Source organism: Microtus oregoni, unplaced genomic scaffold (genome assembly GCF_018167655.1).
Source record: "Microtus oregoni isolate MIOR12 unplaced genomic scaffold, Mior012 000044F_ref0000062, whole genome shotgun sequence".
Taxonomy (NCBI): domain Eukaryota; kingdom Metazoa; phylum Chordata; class Mammalia; order Rodentia; family Cricetidae; genus Microtus; species Microtus oregoni.
In genome coordinates this window covers 6,245,081-6,265,107 of record NW_024543218.1, presented here as the reverse complement: position 1 = coordinate 6,265,107, position 20,027 = coordinate 6,245,081, and the positions used below count along the sequence as shown (strand labels likewise).

The 20,027-nt window shown below is 38.0% G+C and overlaps 1 protein-coding gene across 2 annotated transcripts in view; it reads right to left on the bottom strand.

Annotated features, from left to right (window-relative positions):
• LOC121434765 (RUN domain-containing protein 3B) overlaps positions 1-20,027 on the bottom strand; it is a 158,332-nt gene that overhangs the window by 122,085 nt on the left and 16,220 nt on the right. For both annotated transcript variants that reach the window (XM_041633726.1, XM_041633727.1), the window contains exon 2: positions 16,943-17,058. In XM_041633726.1, the coding sequence (XP_041489660.1) occupies positions 16,943-17,058 (116 nt within the window). The remainder of the gene's footprint in view (positions 1-16,942; positions 17,059-20,027) is intronic.

Sequence of the window (20,027 nt, the reverse complement as noted above, 5' to 3'; positions counted from 1 at the left end):
TTGGTTTTGAATTCTCACTGACAGCCCCAAGAAAGAAGGGGGGGGGGGGGACAAGGAAATACTCTGTATCTGGGAATTTCTCACATAACATTTAAATACTTAGTATATCTGGTCTCCTGTAAATAATAAAAAAAAAATGTTGCCACAATGTCTGTGAGTTCATATGTGGATCAGTCCTATTGTATCTGAAAAAAGCTGTTCCAGTGAGCCATCCATCCATCCATCACCTTTGACTCTTCCTATCACTCTGTTTGCTCTTCTGCACAGATCCCTGGAACTAGAGAGGAGGGTTCAATGAAGACAACTCATTTAGGACTGAGAGTTCCACTCAGTCTCTCACTCTCTGCATTTTGTCCAGTTGTGGGTCTCTGTGGTCCCATCTCTTGAATAAAAGAAGCTTCTCCAATGAGGGTTGAGGAAGGTTCTATAGGTATAGCAGTATGTCATTAGGAGTCATCATATTAATATGTCCCTTTGGCAGACGAACAGTAGGCTTCTCCTAGTGTCATAACCTATCTAGTTTCAGGTTCTTGACCATTTTAGCAATGTTAGGAATGGAGTGCATCTCCTGGAGTAAGCCTTAAATCCATTCAAAAAAGAGGTTGGTTACTTTCATAATATCTGTGCTACTATTGCACCAGTATATTTTGGGAGCAGTTCGCTGTTGAAGGTCATATGGATTATATTTGGGTGATACTGATGATTCCTTTACTCCTCTCACAGTATACAGAGTATCTTCCAGACTATGAGCATTAGTCAGCAGGGGAGAAGCATCTAGCTAGGTACCAGCAGGGATTTCTGTATTTGACTACATAAATAAGTGTTGTCTTTAGCAGTAGGGTTTTAACATCAGGTTGTGAAGGGCAACCAGTAGCCTTAGTAATACCCTGTGAATGAAGTTTGGGGGATTCCATAGGACCCCATAAACCAAAAACTCAGTAGAATTTAATCAATTCCTGACACTGAGAGATTTTTTTTGGTGGCCTAAGATGTCTAGTTGGGGACATTGTTTCCATTATATGCTGACTTCATTCGGATGTCCTTCATATGTGTATGTATTTCAGAAGCTTCTACAGTAGGTTTTTCAAAAAACCTTTAGTGTTAGTTGTCTCTCCCTGTATTCCCTCCTTTATCCTGTTCTCCCATGTCCCTCACTACTTAACTCTCGGATTCTAGTTCCCTTTATCTAAACCCCATAACCTATTTTCCCTTCCATTGGAGATTCTCTCATTCCCCAGGTCCCTTACGAGGTACCTCAACTTTGTGGTTATTCAGATTCTAGCAGACATATGGAAAGCTTAAAAACTAACATCCACATGCAAGAGGAAACATACAATATTTGTCTTTAAGTATGGCTTAGCTCAATCAGGATGATTTTTTCTAGATCCATCAATTTACATGAGAATATCATAATTTAATTTTTCTCAACAGTTCAATAATACCCCACTGTATAAACAAACCCCATTTTCATTACCTAGTCATCAATTGATGGGCATTTAAGCTGTTTTCAATTTTTGGCTACTTAAATGGTGTAGAAATGAACATGGATTAATAAATTATCTCTGTAAAAGGGATCGAATCCTTTGGATATATGCCAAGAAGTAGCAGTATCAGCTATCTTGAGGAAGATCCCCAGTTTCCTGAGGTGTCACCACACTGATTTCCACAGTGGCTGTACAAGTTTGCACTCCCACCAGCAATGACTAATTGTTTCCCATTATCCACATCTTCTCCAGCGTTTGCTGTCATTTGTTTTATTGGTCTTGGAAATTCTGACTGATGTAAGATGAAATCTCAAAGTAGTTTTAATTTACACTTGCCTGATGACTAAGGATGCTGACCATTTAAAAGTTTCTCAACTATTTGTGTTTCATCTTTTGGGAACTCTGCTTCATTCTGTAACCCACTTTTAAATTGGTTAGTCTGTTTTCTTGATGTTCAGGGATTTGAGTTCTTTATATATGTTAGATACTAACTACACACCAGATATATAACTGGTAATGGTCTTTTCATACTCTGTAGGCTGTTACTTTGCTCTCGTGATGGTGTCCTTTGACATAAGAGTTTCTCAGCATCATGAAGTCCCATTTATGATATTGGTCTTAGAGCTTATGCTATCAGTGTCCTGTTCAGAAAGTACTTTCAACGAGTTCAAGCTTATTCCCCAGGTTCTCTTACATCTGGATCTTCAATTCAATTCCACTGGTCAACATGTCTGTCTGTATTCCTGCATTATGATTGTTTTTTTTTTAAATTACCATAGCCCTATATTCCACTTGAAATAAGGGAGATTGTTCCATTTCCTGGTGTTTTCTTCAATTTCTTTCTTCAGTGTTTTAAAGTTTCTACCATGCAAGTCTTTCACTTACTCAGAGTTATTCCAAGATTTTGTTGTCGTCGTTGCAATGGTGAAAGGTAATATTTCTGACTTCGTTCTCAGTATGCTTGTCATATACATATACATGTATGTGTATATGAAGGCTACTTATTTTTGCATGTTATCTTTCTATCTTGCTACTTTGTTAAAAGTGTTTATCAACCTTTAGAAGTTTCCTGGTGATGTTTTTAAGTTCTTTCATGTATGAAATCTTATCAACTGCAAAAAAGATACTTGGACTTCATTTTCTATTTGCAATCCCTTGATTTCTTTCAGCTGCCTTACTGCTGTAGCTAGGATTCCAGGACTATAATTATTAGGTGTGGATAGAGTGCACATCCTAATTTCAGTGGAAGTTTTTTGAGTTTTTCTCTACACAAGTTTATGCTGGTTGTAGGTTTGCTCTAAACTGCCTTAATTATGTTGAGGTCTGTCCCCTCTATCCCCAGGATCCCCAGTTTTTTGGTTTTTCAAGACAGGATTTTTCTGTGTAACATTCCTAGCTGTCCTAGGACTTGCTTTGTAGACCAAACTCACTGAGATCCACTGTTTCTGACTCCCGTGTGCTGGAATTACAAGCATGTGCCACCACTGCCTGGCGAGTGTTTTTGTTTCTTTGTTAAATTTTACTTTAATGTCTTGAAGTGTTTTCGTTATTCCATGGAACTGTTTGTGTTCTCCCAGATTCATGTCCTATTTAAGGTCCTTGACCACATTCATAATTACAGTTTGAGATTCTTGTCTTGTGCTTCAACTAAATCGCTCTGTAAGTGTCTACAGCAATAGGGTGGTTGGCTTCTAGAGAAGGCATATTATCTTGGGTGTTCATGTCTGTGTATTTGTGCTAGGACCTAGTATGATGTTTGACATGTTCTTGGTAGATATCTGATCTCATCTTTATTGGTGTTCTGTTTCGCTGTTTGCCATTGTCTATGGGGTCCTTGGTAAAGAGTGTTTCTAGGGTTGGCCAGTCACAAAGGAATAGAGATGTACTACAGAGAAAGGTTGAAAAGAGTGGCGGGAAAGAATAGGGGCTCCCTGGGTCCATATAAAGACGCTCAGTTCTTAGGGGATGAAGATAAGCTGTGAAGACAGGTTTTTCCTGGCAGGCTGCAGCAGGACAACAAACAGGAGAGACTAAAGTAAGGACAGAAAAGATACGGAACATCACCTAACTCAGTCCCAGCCTAGTACAGCTCCTGGGTATCTTTGGTAGAAAGTGTTTCTGAGGGTCATCAAGTGTGCCAAAGGAATGGAAATGGGCAGGAAGGAAGCGCTGAGCGGGGTTGCAGAAGAGGGCAGAAGAACCTGGCGGTACACAAAGTGGCAGAGTACCCAGGGGTGAGAGATAGGGTGAGAGCTGACACTGCCATTTAGCCAAAAATAAAGCAATGCTAATCTATGTTGTTATTTTCATCATTTCATAGGTTGTGATCTTAAAATGTATATACACAACTTTTCTTCAATTGTTCAAAGGTTGCTTTTAAATGCTATTTATAGGTTGAATGTGATGGCTCATATCTAGATTTAGTATACAAGGGACTGAAGCAGAGAGACTGAGTTTTAGGAAAGCCTAGGCTATTTAGCAAGTTCAAGGCCAGCGTGAATGGTGGAGAAGGAGGCTGTCATAAAAAAAGCAAGCTGGGCACAGAGGAGCATGTCTTTAATCCTACCCTCTCTAGGCAGAGGCAAGGCCTCTGTGAGTCTGAGGTCAGCCTAGCTTACATACTTAGTGTCAAGCTAGCCAGAACACAAAGTTAGACACTGTGTTCAAAAGATAAAGCAAAATAAAATTATATACACACATATATAATATATTATAACATATATATATATAATATAACATGCTATGTATTGGTATATTGTTGTGAAGAGAAGTGTTTGTGGGCCCAACAATTTAAAAATTGTGAGTACCTAAATCATGCAAATATTCTTAAAAGTTTTAAATAAAAATTTTCTTAGAACGAGTAAGTATATAACTTCAATATAGATTAGACTACATAAACAATGACAACTGGATAAATAAATATATAAGACTCAACTGTTAACAGAAATACTTCCCATAAAACTAAAGTATTTGAACTTATGAATAAGAGTATGATCAAAACAATTCTAAATTATAACTGAACACACAGTCATTTCAGTTTTATGTAAAGCATCAAGAAAGCTGTAAAAGCAATTCAACAATTTAGAGTATAGTATAAATGCAAGCACAGCAGACATTTCAAACGCTAACTACCCCATCACAGTGTCAAAAGAATCGGGGTATAGATTACAATGGGAACTTAGCACTAGTCCTCTGGTAGAGGACTTGTAGTTGGCTTCTATTTTTAAGAGAAATAGGTAACAATACCACAAATTTACCAATAATTTAAGACAAATACCTCACTCAGATTAGAAAGCAAGAAAACTATAGAATTCAGATTAGGACACCCCGTGAACAGTCTCCTACATTTTATAATCTCTCTGTTTTACAAAATAAGATATGTTTATTATAAGAGGAACTATCAGAGCAATAAAGTAACCAAAACTGTTACTAAGTTTATATAATGAAATTTACAAGGAAATAAAATGTAAATTCTTTGATGATTTATAAAACTGCAAAATACTTTATGCAAGTAACTTCAAATGTTCAATTCCTTTGGTGAAAACTCAAAAAGCTACAAATAAATAAAAATAAACACAAAGTACTATTAGAGACCATCAATAAATGATAAGTACCCCCATATGTGGTAGAATACATCTCTTCTTTGAATCCTATGATTTCTTGGGATTTTAAAAGTGATATTACTGGGGCTGGAGAGATGGCTCAGTGGTTAAGAGCATTGCCTGCTCTTCCAAAGGTACTGAGTTCAATTCCCAGCAACCACATGGTGGCTCACAACCATCTGTAAAGAGGTCTGGCACCCTCTTCTGGCCTTCAGGCATACAGACAGAATATTGTATACACAATAAATAAATAAATAAATAAATAAATAAATATTTTAAAAAAGTGATATTACTATACAATATTCTGGAAAATATAAATATAAAAAATAAATATTCCTGAAAATTTCTCTTCAAATAAGTAAATTTTAAATCCACAGATTAAAATGACTCAGTGACCTAGTTGTTAAATATGAAGGCAATTTAACTCTATCTCTTAACAAACACAAATATTTGAGACAAAGATTTTGCTTTTCGGCTCCTCCAGGCCCCAAATACAGTGCTATTAGTACTACAACAGTCACAGGATCCAAACAAAAGCAAGCCCCTTATACACAGGGGTTCTGTTTTAGAATTTTAGACTGTCAATGCTATATAAATATTTATTCTCCATGAAATAAAAAGTTAAACATTAACAATAACAATGAAATGAGATATCAGAAAATAGCAATCACATACGTTACTGTTGGTAAAAAGCCTTTTTGGTAGGTAATTTGGCAAGATATAAAATTAAAATTTTATAAACACTTTGTTTTCAAATACCACAATTCCAACAATTCATTAGTGACTGTCATTAGGAAATAACATTGAAGAAATTAAAGTACTGTGCAAAAATAGATTTCACTGACACATAGTATGCCCGGAAAGGAAATTCTCAGAAGAAATCAACTGCTGATAATTCACACAGTAAATATTATGTACTTGTCAAGAATAAAATAAAATGACAATAATATTCACAAGAATTGAAAACCTGCAGAACCAAGAACTTGTACGTGGATACATCTAACAGCATAATTTACAACAACAAAAATACATAAACAATGCAGATGTCCATTAACTAATGAATGGATATATAAAAATCCACATAATATATTATATGGATATAAAGGGAGTATATCGATATAATAGACCATCATCTAATCACAAAAAAGAATGTAAGCCTGATATACAATAACCTGGTTTGAAAACACTGCTGTCAAAGAAAGCACACATAAAACCAAGTACAAAGAACACATACTTCATGAAACGTCCAGAATAAATAAATTAATAAATACACTGGCATAGATGGCAGTTTAATGGAGGAAGGTGGAGAAGACAGGTAACAACGTAATTAGTGGATAGGAGCCGTTTCTAGGGCTGATAGGAATGCTGACAGCTACACACTGAATAAAGGAAGCACAGGAATATAACGGGTACTCAAAATAGTATGTTAAAAGCACAGAAACTTAGTGACATCTTTTCCAGTGACTGACCTTTTTCTCTACAGTTGGCTTAGAATCTACAAGTTTCTACTTTCAGAATCTACAGTTAAACAACTAAACCTTATGTTTACTAAGACACATTAATAGTTATTTTTATAAGATTTTTGTTAAGATATAAGACAGTAAATCAAATCTTCCACAGAACATAGAACCCTATCTTCAGAAATTATTTAGAGCAGTCAGGGTTCCCTGCCCTGTGGAAAGTCCAAGGTCCTCCCCCCTCCGTCCATGTCTAGGAAGGTGAACATCCAAACTGGCTAGGCTCCCACAAAGCCAGAACATGAAGCAGGATCAAAACCCCGTGCCATTGTCCTTGGCGTCTCATCAGCCCTCATTGTTCGCCATGTTCAGAGAGTCCGGTTTTATCCCATGCTTTTTCAGTCACAGTCCAGCTGGCCTTGGTGAGCTCCCAATAGATCAGCCCCACTGTCTCAGTGGGTGGGAGCACTGGACTGAGCTCCCAAGGTCCCAATGAGGAGCGGAAGGAGGGAGAAGATGAGCAAGTCAGGACCAAGAGGGGCAAACCCACCTACTGAGACTTTCTTAAATTTCCAAGCACTTAACTTAAAAGGGCATTTCTCAGAGTGACCTTGTCCATTGTCTAAACACTAAATTCTGGCAATCGGGGCAGTTTCTTATCTCTGGTATCTTGTTTTTGCCTGAGTCTAAGGGCTCTTACTGGATGACGTGTTCATAATACTACAGAAACAATTCAAGTCTCATTTTGTGTGCAAACCAGGAGTCAAAAGTTGGAAAGCTGTCAGAAATGAACAAAGAAAACTCAAAAGCCAAATGGACAGGTTTATCTTTACCTATTGTTTCTAAGAGTGTTTATACTCACTTCAAAAGATGGCCTCATAGGGAGGTGACTATTTACCAGCTAAGACAGGAAGCGCTTTGAGGTTGAAGCCAAAGCTTAGGTATCAGAACAGTTCAGTTAGTTGGATTACAGAAATCACAGGCGTTTTAGCTCTTTCTAAATGTCTGAATTCAAATGGTATTTGTGGGAGGGGGTGGGATTATTATATCTGCATTAACTGTTCAGTTTACAAATTTTCATTGAATACCCATCAATGTAACAGATGTTTGGAATATATCAACAGTGAGACAAAGTTTTAGACCTGGAAGAGGAGAACAAATAAGAATGAGTAAATTGTGCAATATGTTAATAGACTTGAAAATAATGCAGAGAAAAAAGATGTCAGGAGTGTGGGTTGATGGTAAGAGATGGAAAGATGATTCATACTTTTAAGCATTGTGAATGGAGTAGACTTCACTGGGGAGTTTTTAATTGTGGAGTAGAGCATTCACATAGAAGAAGAGGGCCCCTAGGAAGCCAGGCAATGACTGTCTGGTGGAATGTACCTGGTACAGCCAGAAAGGTAGAAAGGCTAAGGACAGTGTGGTAACTTCCGGATGAAGAAAAGATTAACTGTACACAGAGAAACTGAGAAAATATTCAGGATCACTGCAAAATTCTCAACTGGATGTGAGTCCTTAGGTCCAATGTTGGTAAGAACAATGAGCAGATTAATTCAGAAGAAATGACATGACATCTTGAGTTTTTCTTTAATATATGGTATGCCAGCACTATTTTATAGCTCTTTAGAATAAATTCATTATTCCTATACATTTGTGTATCAAATTTGGGAAACACAGGAGATACACACTATAAACAAAAGACACATACCAACTCCATCACCTGAAAACCCTTCAGCATCAAAGTGCTAACCTGTAACCATCAATCACATTTTAGACAGTACAGTCGAGCCTTTTCCAAAATGTCATATAAATGGATCATACACTATCCAAATTGTCAAAACTTTGCTTCACATATTTACTATAATTCATTTGATATTCATACATGTTGTAAGTAGATATATGTTTTCGATTACTGAGTTTTTTCATTGAGCATGATAACTAGCCATTTATCACATTGAAGATATCTGAGTTGCTTCTGGTTTCTGACAAGTATAAATAAAGCTGCTCTAAATAGATTTTGCAAGAACATAGGTTTTCAAGTCTCTTGAGTAAAGGCCCAGGATTTCTGGGAAATAAAATTCTATTTATCTGTATAAAAGACTCACAAGTGCCCATAAAGAAGCTGTGTGGCATTTTCTGCTGTCAGCAATGTAAATCGGCTCTAGCTCCTCCCCATGCATCTAGCAGTTTGCAAAGTGCACAGAGGAGGCGTGCTGCGGTTTGCCAAATGGAAGGTAGAGAATCCAAAGCTGGGAGGGAATCCTAGCTGCTTCAGGATTCTCTGTGGAGCCCTGTGGGTTTATCGGTACTCTGACCCGGTCTTCACTGTCAAACTTCACTTTTCCACATCACAAAATATCTTGAGCAAGAGATAGCTGTAAGCTCGGCCCTGAGGCCTCGAACAGTCTCAGAAAGGAGTGAGACATGGGTACCAACAAAACAACAGCTCTATCTTGGTAGCTGTGCTCTAACAGTCAGAGCGCTCCTGAGCGGTTAGACATGTGTGGGACTACCCTACAGCCAAATCTAAGGTGCCAGGACATTTCCCACACATGCCCTAAGAAGTCAGATTCAGTATGCTCTGCGTCAAATCGTGGTTTCAACACCCTCACTGCACACTTTTCTAGTGGATCGAGAGAATAATTCCCCTAAAGGGAGATACAGCCTACCATGTCCCCATGTATACGCCATCCACTCTAATAACATTCATGAAATTTTTATTAGAATCTACAATTCTTAGTGAATCACTGTGTCATAGGCATTTGTTTTCTCTGTAGCGCTTGCTTTCCTAAACAGACTTCTGCTTAAAGCCTGTGAATCCCGAGGCACCCTCAGAACAAAAGTTTCCTTGTTTGTTTTCTAAACATGATCTCTCTACATAACCCTGGCTGTCCTAGAACTCACTGTGTAGTCCAGGCTGGCCTTCAACTCGTAGAGATCCATCTGCCTCTGCTTCCCAAGTGTTGGGATTAAAAGTGTGCCACCACTGCCCAGCTTGCCTTGCTGTCTTAACTAACTTTTTCTTTGTGAGACAAAAGGGCTTTCTTGGGATTTTATGATGACTGTTGTTATTGCTTTAAAATACACTATATTTTATCACTTCTTGTTTACAGCTTGTAATTTTGTTCTTGACATTATACGTATATTAATTTTGTTTGAGTTTTAAACCTTTTTCACTTTATACTATTTGAGATAGATAGACAGACAGGTGATAGATGGATGGATGGATGGACGGACGGAGGGATGGAAGATGGGATAGTAGACTGACAGCTAGCTATGGATCTAAACTCATTTGTTCTTCTGTATAGCCCTTGCTGGTCTGGAATTCACTCTGTAGACCAGACTGGCCTTGAACTCACAGAGATCTGCCTGCCTCTGTCTCCCAAATACTGGGATTAAAAGGTTTCTCATGGATATTCATTGTTCTAGCATTATCTGTTAACTTCTCAATTGAATGGTCTGCACAGGCAAAAACAAAACAAAAAAGTTAAGATTTTTATTGGGTTTATTTATGAATTTTCTATTCCATTAATTTGACATGTGTGCAAGATTTTATTGGCACACTGATTGCTGTTATCATGATACTAAATTTTGAAATCAGATAGACTGAATCTCTGATTTTAACTTTCCCTTGTAAAACCACTTGACCTATTCTAATTACTTTGCCTGGTCATATAAATCTTAGAATCACTTTGTCTACAAAATAAAAACAAAAAAACAAACACATTTCCCAAACTGGTATTACATTGAATCTATAGATCAAAAGGAAAAGAACTGTTATCTTATATAGCTTTCTGAACTATAATGAAGAATTGTCTATCAACAAAGTTAGTATGTTAGGGCTGATTAAGTCATTTGTGAATTTCTGCTGGCCTTGAAAGAAGTCTTTTATTTTACACAACTATTCTGTGGAAACTTTTTTAAAAAATGCAAGTGAACATTGAATTTCATCAAATATTTTTAATGAGTCTTTTCATATGATCCTGTGTTTTCATTCCTTGAAATTTTACATATGTATTAAATAAATATAAAATAAAATGACACTTTCAACCATGAAATGTATCTTGAATTCAAACTGGTATTAATAGTGAAAACCCAGATTCAGATACAGGGGTTAATGCTAAAGATTAGAGAAACAAAGCACCAGCCAGTAGAGATCTTTTACCTCTACCAATGCTCAGATTGAAGGGGCGATCCTGTCCTCAGACTGCATCTCCAGACTCCATCTATCTCCACCAAACCTCAGACTGCACGGATTCTGTCTCCTCCTGCCTTAGATTCCTCTCTGCCCAGCCTTATCACTCCTGTCTCCACCTCCCTAGTGCAGGGATTAAAGGTGTGGGATCCCAAGTGTTGGAATCACCTTTGTGTGAGCTCTGTTTCTCTTTTAGACAGATTACCTTTTATGTAGCCCAGGGTGGCCTTGAACTAATGGAGATCCCTCTACCTCTGTCTCTTAAGTGCTGGGATTAAAAGTATGTGCCTCCACTCTCTGGCTTCTGTGGCTAACTAGTGGCTTAGCTCTTCACTCTGATCAGGTAAGCTTTATTTGTTAAGATACAAATAAATTATCACTACAATGAAACATTCTTCTACAGTATCATCTGTTCATATTTTATTAAGGATTCTAGTGTCTATGATCATGAAGGATCCATATATATTAAAGAATTTTACTATTCTTAATTATGTGCATGTATTTACGTGTGTGAGTACTGCTGCTCACAAAGCCCAGAAGAGGGTGTTGGACACTTTGCAGTATTTGTCTTTATGTAACTACATTACTTTACTCAGTAGTTACATGTTCTCTAGGTTTACCAATATCGTTGCTAATGACAGGATTTCCTACTTCTTTAAAGTTGAATGGTATTCCATTAAATACAAAGAATACAATTTCTTTATCCATTTATCAGTAAGAAGATACTTAAGTTGATCGTATACCTTGGAAAGGTTCTTAACCTTTCTAACACTGTTAACACTTCAGTAAAGTTTCTCATGTTGTGGGGATCCCAATCATAAAATTATTCTTTCTGCTACTTCATTGCTACAGTTATGAATCATAATGTAAATATCGAATATACAGGCTATCTATATGAGACCCCTATGTAACGGCCATTCAACCCAAATGGGCTTGCAACCCACAGGCTGAGAACCACTGGTATTTAAACTTGACAGAATCTGTAGTTTGGGGTGGTATGTATAGGTTAATAATCTTTAATACTATAATCCATAAACATAGGATATAGTTTCCGTTTACAATAAGGTGCCATGCAACAAGGTTTCAGTCAACCATGGACCTCACATCACAGGCAAGTCCCATAGGTTATACTGGCTAGTGATGTAGTCCCCTCAATTTGTGGAAGTATGCTTTATGATTTATATAGTGGCAAGGCTGACTAACAATGCATTTCTTAGAACACAATTCCATTATATAGTAATGTATGACAATATCTGCAATTTTATAGCCATCCTGTCTATTTCTGAAGTAGGTGAGAAGGTAAATAAAACTGTATGTGGTACCTTGAACCGTAAATGTGCTCCATCATCTCAGGTATTTGAATACTTGGTACCCAGTTGCTGGCCTTGTTTGGAAGGTGTGACCTTGCTGGAAGACATTCACCACTAGGACAGGCTCTGAGAACTTAAGGTCTCACACTCTTCCTGTTTTTTCTCTCTGCTTTCTGCTTGTGGTTCCAGATGTGAACCTTCAGCTGAGATGGACTCTTATCCCTCTGGAGTCACAAGCCCAAACAACTCCTTCATTTTCTAAATTGTTTCCAGTATATGGTGTTTTATAGAACAGAAATATAATCAATAAAAAATAACAAAGATACTGCATTTACCACTAAGAAACTTCATCTCATTCAGATTAATTCAGTGACATAAAACATAAAGTAAGTAGTATTTTAAAAAGCCTTGGGATTGTACTTTGGTTTTAATTTGAATATGAACCACATATGTGGTGTGGGAAATTTTAAACGTTAGTAGAATCGTAAGTTAAGAGTACTACAGGCTTTAGAGTATTGGAGTCACTTTACACAGTCTCAAGGGCTAGACTCTAAGAGAACAGTAAGAAACCAGCGATGTACAGGAAGAAAAACAATCCTCTAGTAGCTCCAAAGACTCAAGGGACTACAGACAGCCGTCTACCGGAGGTGACAAGAAGAGAGCCCGAGAGAAGTGTTTTATAATACTAATCTTGTAAGAGTTATTAAGATCACATTTGAAAAATTAGCAGAAAGAGTCAAAGTACACAAATTTATTGACCTGGCATACATAAGAATTTTCTTTTTTAATTTTTAAAATTGTATTTATTTGTGTGTGGAGGGGGGATGTGTGGAAGACATGCTTGGTTGCAAACACTTTTGCCTCCTGAACCATCTTGCTGACTCATAAACAAAAGAATTTTCTAACTACCTAAACTATCCCAAACTTTGATGACCTGCCTTACTAGTTCCCAGAGACCAGATGTGTTCAAACAAAAGTCTATAAATCTACCACTTAGAAATACTACTGAGTGGGCTGGCTGTGGTGGTGCACACCTTTAATCCAGCACTTGGGAGGCAGAGGTCGACTGAGTTTTGTAAGTTCAGAGTCCACCTTGGTCAATAAAGTGAGAACAGCAGGGCTACATAGAAAGTTCCTGTTGAAAGAAAGAAAGAGGGAAGGAAGAAGGAAGGAAGGAAGGAAGGAACAAAGGAAGGAAGGAAGGAAGGAAGGAAGGAAGGAAGGAAGACGGACAGATGGACGGAAGGACTGCTAAGCGCACTTCTTCATTAGACTACAACGGACTGGTACTTCTCAGCCTATGGTGCCCTGTCCTGACTGAGGCAGTGCTATGGAAACCCATGGTGAGGATGCCCTCAGTGCTGAGAAGGCTGAAAAGCTGGACTTGAGCAGAACACTCATGCGTGCAGCTCTTCTGCAGTAGTTTTTATTCAAAGACACAAACCAGATGAGGAAGTGTCTTACTACAGAGCTCAGGCTGGCCTCAATCTCACAGTCTCAGTTTCTAAAGTGCTGGGATTACAGAGAGGGGCTGCTCTGCTCGACTTCTTTAAAGTGACTACAGTTTAAATACTATGGAGAGGAAGAGACAGAACTAAGGTCTCCTACTATTTTTAATATCCCGTGATGAATTCTCCCTTCTCAACTATATTCTAGAGAAAACAAAACCATCATTTGATCAAGGGATTAGTGCAAATAATACTCAAGACAGATTTTTAAAAGCCTCCTTTTTTCCAATTATGAGACTTTTTAAATGAATTAAAAGTAGATAATTCTGTCAGCTCTTCATTTTACCTGTGGCAGCAAGCCTACACTATGTTTGAGGGAAATATTTACCATTCTCTAGAGAAAATTTAATATATAAGCCAAATATTCTTCATTTCAAAGACAAGTAGTAGCTTTATAAAAAAATAAATCTTATAATCTGATACAATAAGATCCTTTTCATTTGCACTTACATAAAAAATTATGTCTAGTGGTGGTGGCACAAGTCTTTAATCCCAGTACTTGGGAGGCAGAGGCAGGCGGATCTCTGTGAGTTTAAGGCCAACCTGCTGCAAAGAGCAACTTCCAGGATAGGCTTCAAACCTACACAGAGACATCCTGTCTTGAAAACCAAAACAAAACAAAAATTAGGAGTTTTAATTAAAATAAAACTAAATTTAAGTAAATATTTACAGTGTACAATTAAATACAAAACCTCTCAAAATATAAATTATATTACATTATTATAAATAGGAAAACAAAATTTCTAGGTACTTGAGGCTTTCAAATATTTCTCAAAAATCATCTCATGATCCATATCTATTAACAACCACAAAGTTGATTTATATTAACACTTTAAAAGTATGCGGTGAATTACTGATCTCATTCAACTTAAACCTGCAATACTTTATTATGTCCACGGGGTTTTGTTTTTGAGTTTTGTGGAGCTGGAGACTGAAGTTGGGCCCTGTACCTGCTCATACAGCACCCTACCACTGAGCTATTTCCCCAACTTTATATTAGCTTCCTTATTTATACCACTAAAATTTATACTGGTAAATTAACTAGATTTTATAGTCTTACTACAGCATTTTCCAGAAATAACAGCAACAGATTTGATTGTATGGTATCAGTTCTGAACATTCATCATCTATATTTTACCGCAGTACAACTCAGAAAACATCTATTTGTTATATATAAAAGGAGTCCACTTACATTAGTGAGCGTGCCCAATTACTCAACACGGAATCTCAAGATGCCCTTATATTTTTCTACTCATAGTTTTTGTTTGTTTGTTTGTTTGGTGGTTGTTTTTCAAAACAGGGTGTTCTGTGTAGTCCTAGCTGTCCTGGAACTCGCTCTGTAGACCAGGCTGGCCTCAAACTCAAAGATTTGCCTGTCTCTGCCTGAGGGCTAAGATTAACAGCATTTGCTACTACTACACAGCTCTACTGATAGCTTTTTAAAATGTATTTTGTGAAACAATCATACTACAAATGGGGGACATTCATAAGATAAAATACTTGTGACTATTATAATATATTTTATTTCATGTGCTATTTAGTCATAAATTTTAGTATTAAAAATGATTACCACACAAGTAAAAATTCTAACAATATTTCAAAATACATCCATATTTTTCACTTTCATAAAAACATAATTTGTATTAAAATATTTTCATGGCAGAAAATTGAGGAAATAGAGAAATGTAAAAATGAAAAGTAGTAACACTTTTTACCCAAGAAACAATTAAGTTTAACAGAAAAGGCAGTGATGAGTTTATGGGCTCCATTTTAACTGCACAATTCTAAATGAATTAGAATTTTTGTTCCTATGTTAATTTATTTCCTCAAATGATGTAAAACTCAGCATAAACTTCTCATCAGCATTGAAAAGCACAGAACAGAATTAACCCTCAGACTTCAATTCGAAGTTTCTGTAAACTACCAGAGCAATTTGTGGTTACAAACGTAAAACTATATCATTAAGACTTCTTAAAAAGTGAAAACTAAAGCAATCCCATCTAGCAACCAAGTTGTTTTTTGAAGACTAAATAATGGAATTGATGTAATAAAGTTGTTATTTTTCGTTATTAAGGCATACTATATAATTCTTGGTTTTCATTAATTATACTTTAGATACTATCTGTTTTTGAGACAGGGGCCTCATTACGTTGCCCCAAGTGGCCTGGAATTCACTATGTAGATCAGACTGGCTTCGAACTCAGAGATCCACCCGCCTTTGTCTTCTGAGCGCTGGGATTAAAGGCGTGCATCACCATACCTGGCTTTAGATATTAGTTTTCAATTTAAAATATGTGACTTCTGAGACAATGCTTCCCATAAACCCTTTAAATTAAAAAATGACTTATTCTTCACAATTCCACGCATATATATTTGGATCATATCCTGCCTTTACTCTCTTTTATCCCTTTTCCACCAAATCCCTTCTTCACTTTCCTACTTCGCTTTGTTTTATGTGTGATCCACGGCATTTAACTAGGGCCAGGGTTGTTCGAATACGCATGGGTACAGGTTATTTACTTGAGCAAGGGCAGTTACTACTAACTACACTGCTGCCCTTCAGATTTTATAAGAGTCCTATTTAGAATATAAACATGCTTACTGATTAAAAAAACAAAGTCAAAATCAAACTTTTTGATACTTATTGCTGAAGTTTTCAACTATATCTAATTTACGGAATAGATAATAAACATATCAATTTAATGCTTAAAACCAGTAAGTAAGCTTAGGATATGTTAGCACTCAAGCTTTGAGTGTGAATACTTTGACAAGAGGCTTTGTTCTTGTGTAAGGCAATGGATATACTCGTTTAAAATTTTTTAGACTTAATTGTTTTACCTTACGTATATGAATGCTTTTGCCTCCGTGCATGTATCTGCACCATGCTTATGCCTGGTGGAACGCCGGTAATCAGAGTTATGGATGTTTTTAAGTCACCATAAGAGTGCTGGGATAAAACCAGGTCCTCTGTGAGAGCAACAAACGCTCTTAACTGCAGAGCAAACTCTCCATCACCACACTTTGCTTTGTTTTGAGACAGGGTCACACTAAGGCAGCCATGCTTGGCCTGGAACTCCCTCTATAGAGGAGGCCAACTTCGAACCCACACAAATCCATTTGCAAGTGCTAAGATTAAAGGCATGTGACACCATATCCATACTCAACATTAGCAATGATTCTAGAAATGAGTGTAAATATTAAAAACAGATCCTTTTAAATGACATTGACCTAATGATCAGATGTTAAGAAGTCAAATTTATGCTGCTGCTTTTTAAGTGTAGCATGATCGCTACCTAAACCACAACAGACTGCAAGATTTCTAAAAGTTTATTTCCCTGCAAGGAATTTGTTAGGTAGAATGAGTAAGATAGTAATGCTGTTACCTTTTAGTCGGTGACTTAGAATTTGTTCCAGAACAGCTGCAAAATTATTAAATTCAGGAGAAGAATCATCAATTGTTTCAAAGCAAGACCGATCAATCAGAGTCTTCACAGAAAATCTATGAAAAAAAGATGATTATTAGTTTTAGAGAGAGTAAATCCATTTGCTTAAGTATAAAAGAGTTAGAAGGTGTTTGGAAAAGAATCCTGAAAATTTTGTTTATCCAATGTGTTCTGTAACTCGAAAGTTTTACAGAAGACAGGCTTCCATATGGCAGTTACTGCTGGAGTTCTCCAAAATCTACAGTGCTGCGGAGCCAGGTCAACAGCTAGGTCTTCAAGAAGGAAGGGCTCTCCTATTAGCATCTTTGTAGAAGAGGCTCAGGGGAGCTTGGCAGCCTCCTCTGCTGTGAAATGACATAAAAGGCCAACAGGAGAAGGAGCCCTTGGTGTACCTGTAGTAATTGGCCCCTTGACGGTGGTGTCTCCAAAGCTGGAAACAATACATTTGTTTTCCAAAGATTACTCAGTCTGAGGGCAGCTTGTCAGAGCATGCTGAAAGGACTAAGATACAACCTTTCGCTTAAAGTAAGAATTTGGGATAATTTTCTGTCTGTACAATACAGCTATTGAAACCAGAATTAAAGTATGACACAATTATAATTTAGTCTTTCTTAATACTATAAAAATATCTGAGTTGGGAGGTAGTACCATATGCCTTTAATCCCAATGTTTGGGAGGCAGAGGCAGGTGGATCTCTGTTGTGTTCAAGGCCAGCCTGGCCTACAGAGTGAGTTCTAGGACAGCCAGGGCTGTTACATAGAGAAAAAAAAAAACAAAACAAAAAATCTGACAATTTTTTTTACTTTATGACAATGCTAAAGTGTAGCTGTATAATTATTCTGTTTTTATTCTCAGTATATTATTCAATAAATTGCATTAAATAATTTTTCTTGGCTGGGTGGTAGTGATGCACACCTTTAATCCCAGCACTCGGGAGACAGGGGCAGGCAGAGCTCTGTGAGTTCGAGGCCAGTTACTGCGCTAGTTCCAGGCTACACAGAGAAACTCTGTCTCAAAAAACCAAAACAAAAATAATAATTTTTTATTATAATCATTTATTTACTTATTTACTTCTGTTGGTGTGTCTGTGTGTACACATGGTCACGCAGTTCATGCAACATGCATGTGGAGGTTCAGAGGACATTCATGTGGAGGTCAGAGGACAACATGCATTTGGAGGTCAGAGGACAACACGCATGTGGAGGTCAGAGGACATGCATGTGGAGGTCAGAGGACAACACGCATGTGGAGGTCAGAGGACAACACGCATGTGGAGGTCAGAGGACAACACGCATTTGGAGGTCAGAGGACAACACGCATGTGGAGGTCAGAGGACAACATGCATGTGGATGTCAGAGGACAACACGCATGTGGAGGTCAGAGGACATGCATGTGGAGGTCAGAGGACAACATGCATTTGGAGGTCAGAGGACAACATGCATGTAGAGGTCAGAGGACAACATGCATGTGGAGGTCAGAGGACAACACGCATGTGGAGGTCAGAGGAAAACATGCATGTGGAGGTCAGAGGGCAACACGCATGTGGAGGTCAGAGGAAAACATGCATGTGGAGGTCAGAGGGCAACACGCATGTGGAGGTCAGAGGGCAACATGCATGTGGAGGTCAGAGGGCAACACACATGTGGAGGTCAGAGGGCAACACGCATGTGGAGGTCAGAGGACATGCATGTGGAGGTCAGAGGACAACATGCATGTGGAGGTCAGAGGACAACATGCATGTGGAGGTCAGAGGACAACACGCATGTGGAGGTCAGAGGACACGCATGTGGAGGTCACAGGACAACACGCATGTGGAGGTCACAGGACAACACGCATGTGGAGGTCAGAGGACAACCTGACGAGTCAGCTTTATTGTTCGATCACGTGGGTCTTGTGAACTGAACTCAGCTCATCACAGCCAGCAGCCAGTGCCTATGTCCACTAAGCTGCTTCACGACCCTAAGTATTTAAGACTATTCCTTAGAAAACAACAGTGTTAGATGATTTTGCCTAACTGCCATGAACAGAAATATTCTGAGCAGTTTGGAAAAGCAGGCAGGCTATAGTATTTTATTGTCTAGGGATACATAGTAGTTTGAGAAAACCCGGAGTCTCAGGCATGTGATCTCCAGTTGGTGGAGCTGTCTGAAAAGGCTTAGGAAGTGTGGTCTTGTTGGAGAAAACAGGCTACTGGAGGTGGCCCTTGAGAATTTAAAAATCCACACCATTTCAAGTAAGCTCTCTGGGTTCCCTGCATCTTGAAGCTCCTTAGCATCCGGCTCTGCTGCTATGCCTCCACTCTGGAACCATAGGCCCAAATACATTCTTTCTTCATAAATTACCTCAGTCATGGTGTTTCAACATAACAATAGAAAAGTAACTAATACAGATGAATTTTTAATTGACAACATTTTCATGAATTTGAAAAAGATCAAGGAATGGTATATGGGGGGGGTGTTGGAGAGAGGAAATGGGAAAATTAAGTAATTATATGATACTCTCAAAAAACTAAACAGCAATTTTTTTAAACAAAACTTGTTCTTAGCATAGTGACAGAAAGCTGCAAAAATGAGTGTGAGCATGTATGGGCAAGTTTTATGTCAACTTGGCACAGGCTAGAGTCATTTGGGAAGAAGGCTCCTCAGCTAAGAAAATGCTCCTACCACGCTGGCCTATAGGCAAGCAGTTTCTTAATTAGTGACCGAGGTGAGGGCCCAGTCCACTGCTGGTTCAGCCATCCCTGGGCTGCTGATCCTGGGTTCTATAAGAAAGCAGGCTGAATAAGCCATAAGGAGCAAGCCAGTGAGCAGCTCCCCTCCACGGCCTCTGCATCAGTTGCTGTCTCTAGTTTCCTGCCTTGTTTGAGTTCCTGTGCTGTCTTCAATGGTGGACCGTGATGTGAAGCTGTCAGCTGAAATAAACCCTTTTTATTCCCCGAGTTGCTTTGGTCATGCTGTTTTCTCATGACCCTAGCTAAGAAAAAGCAGAAACCACACAGAAATCATCTTAGTAGAAAAAAAAATTA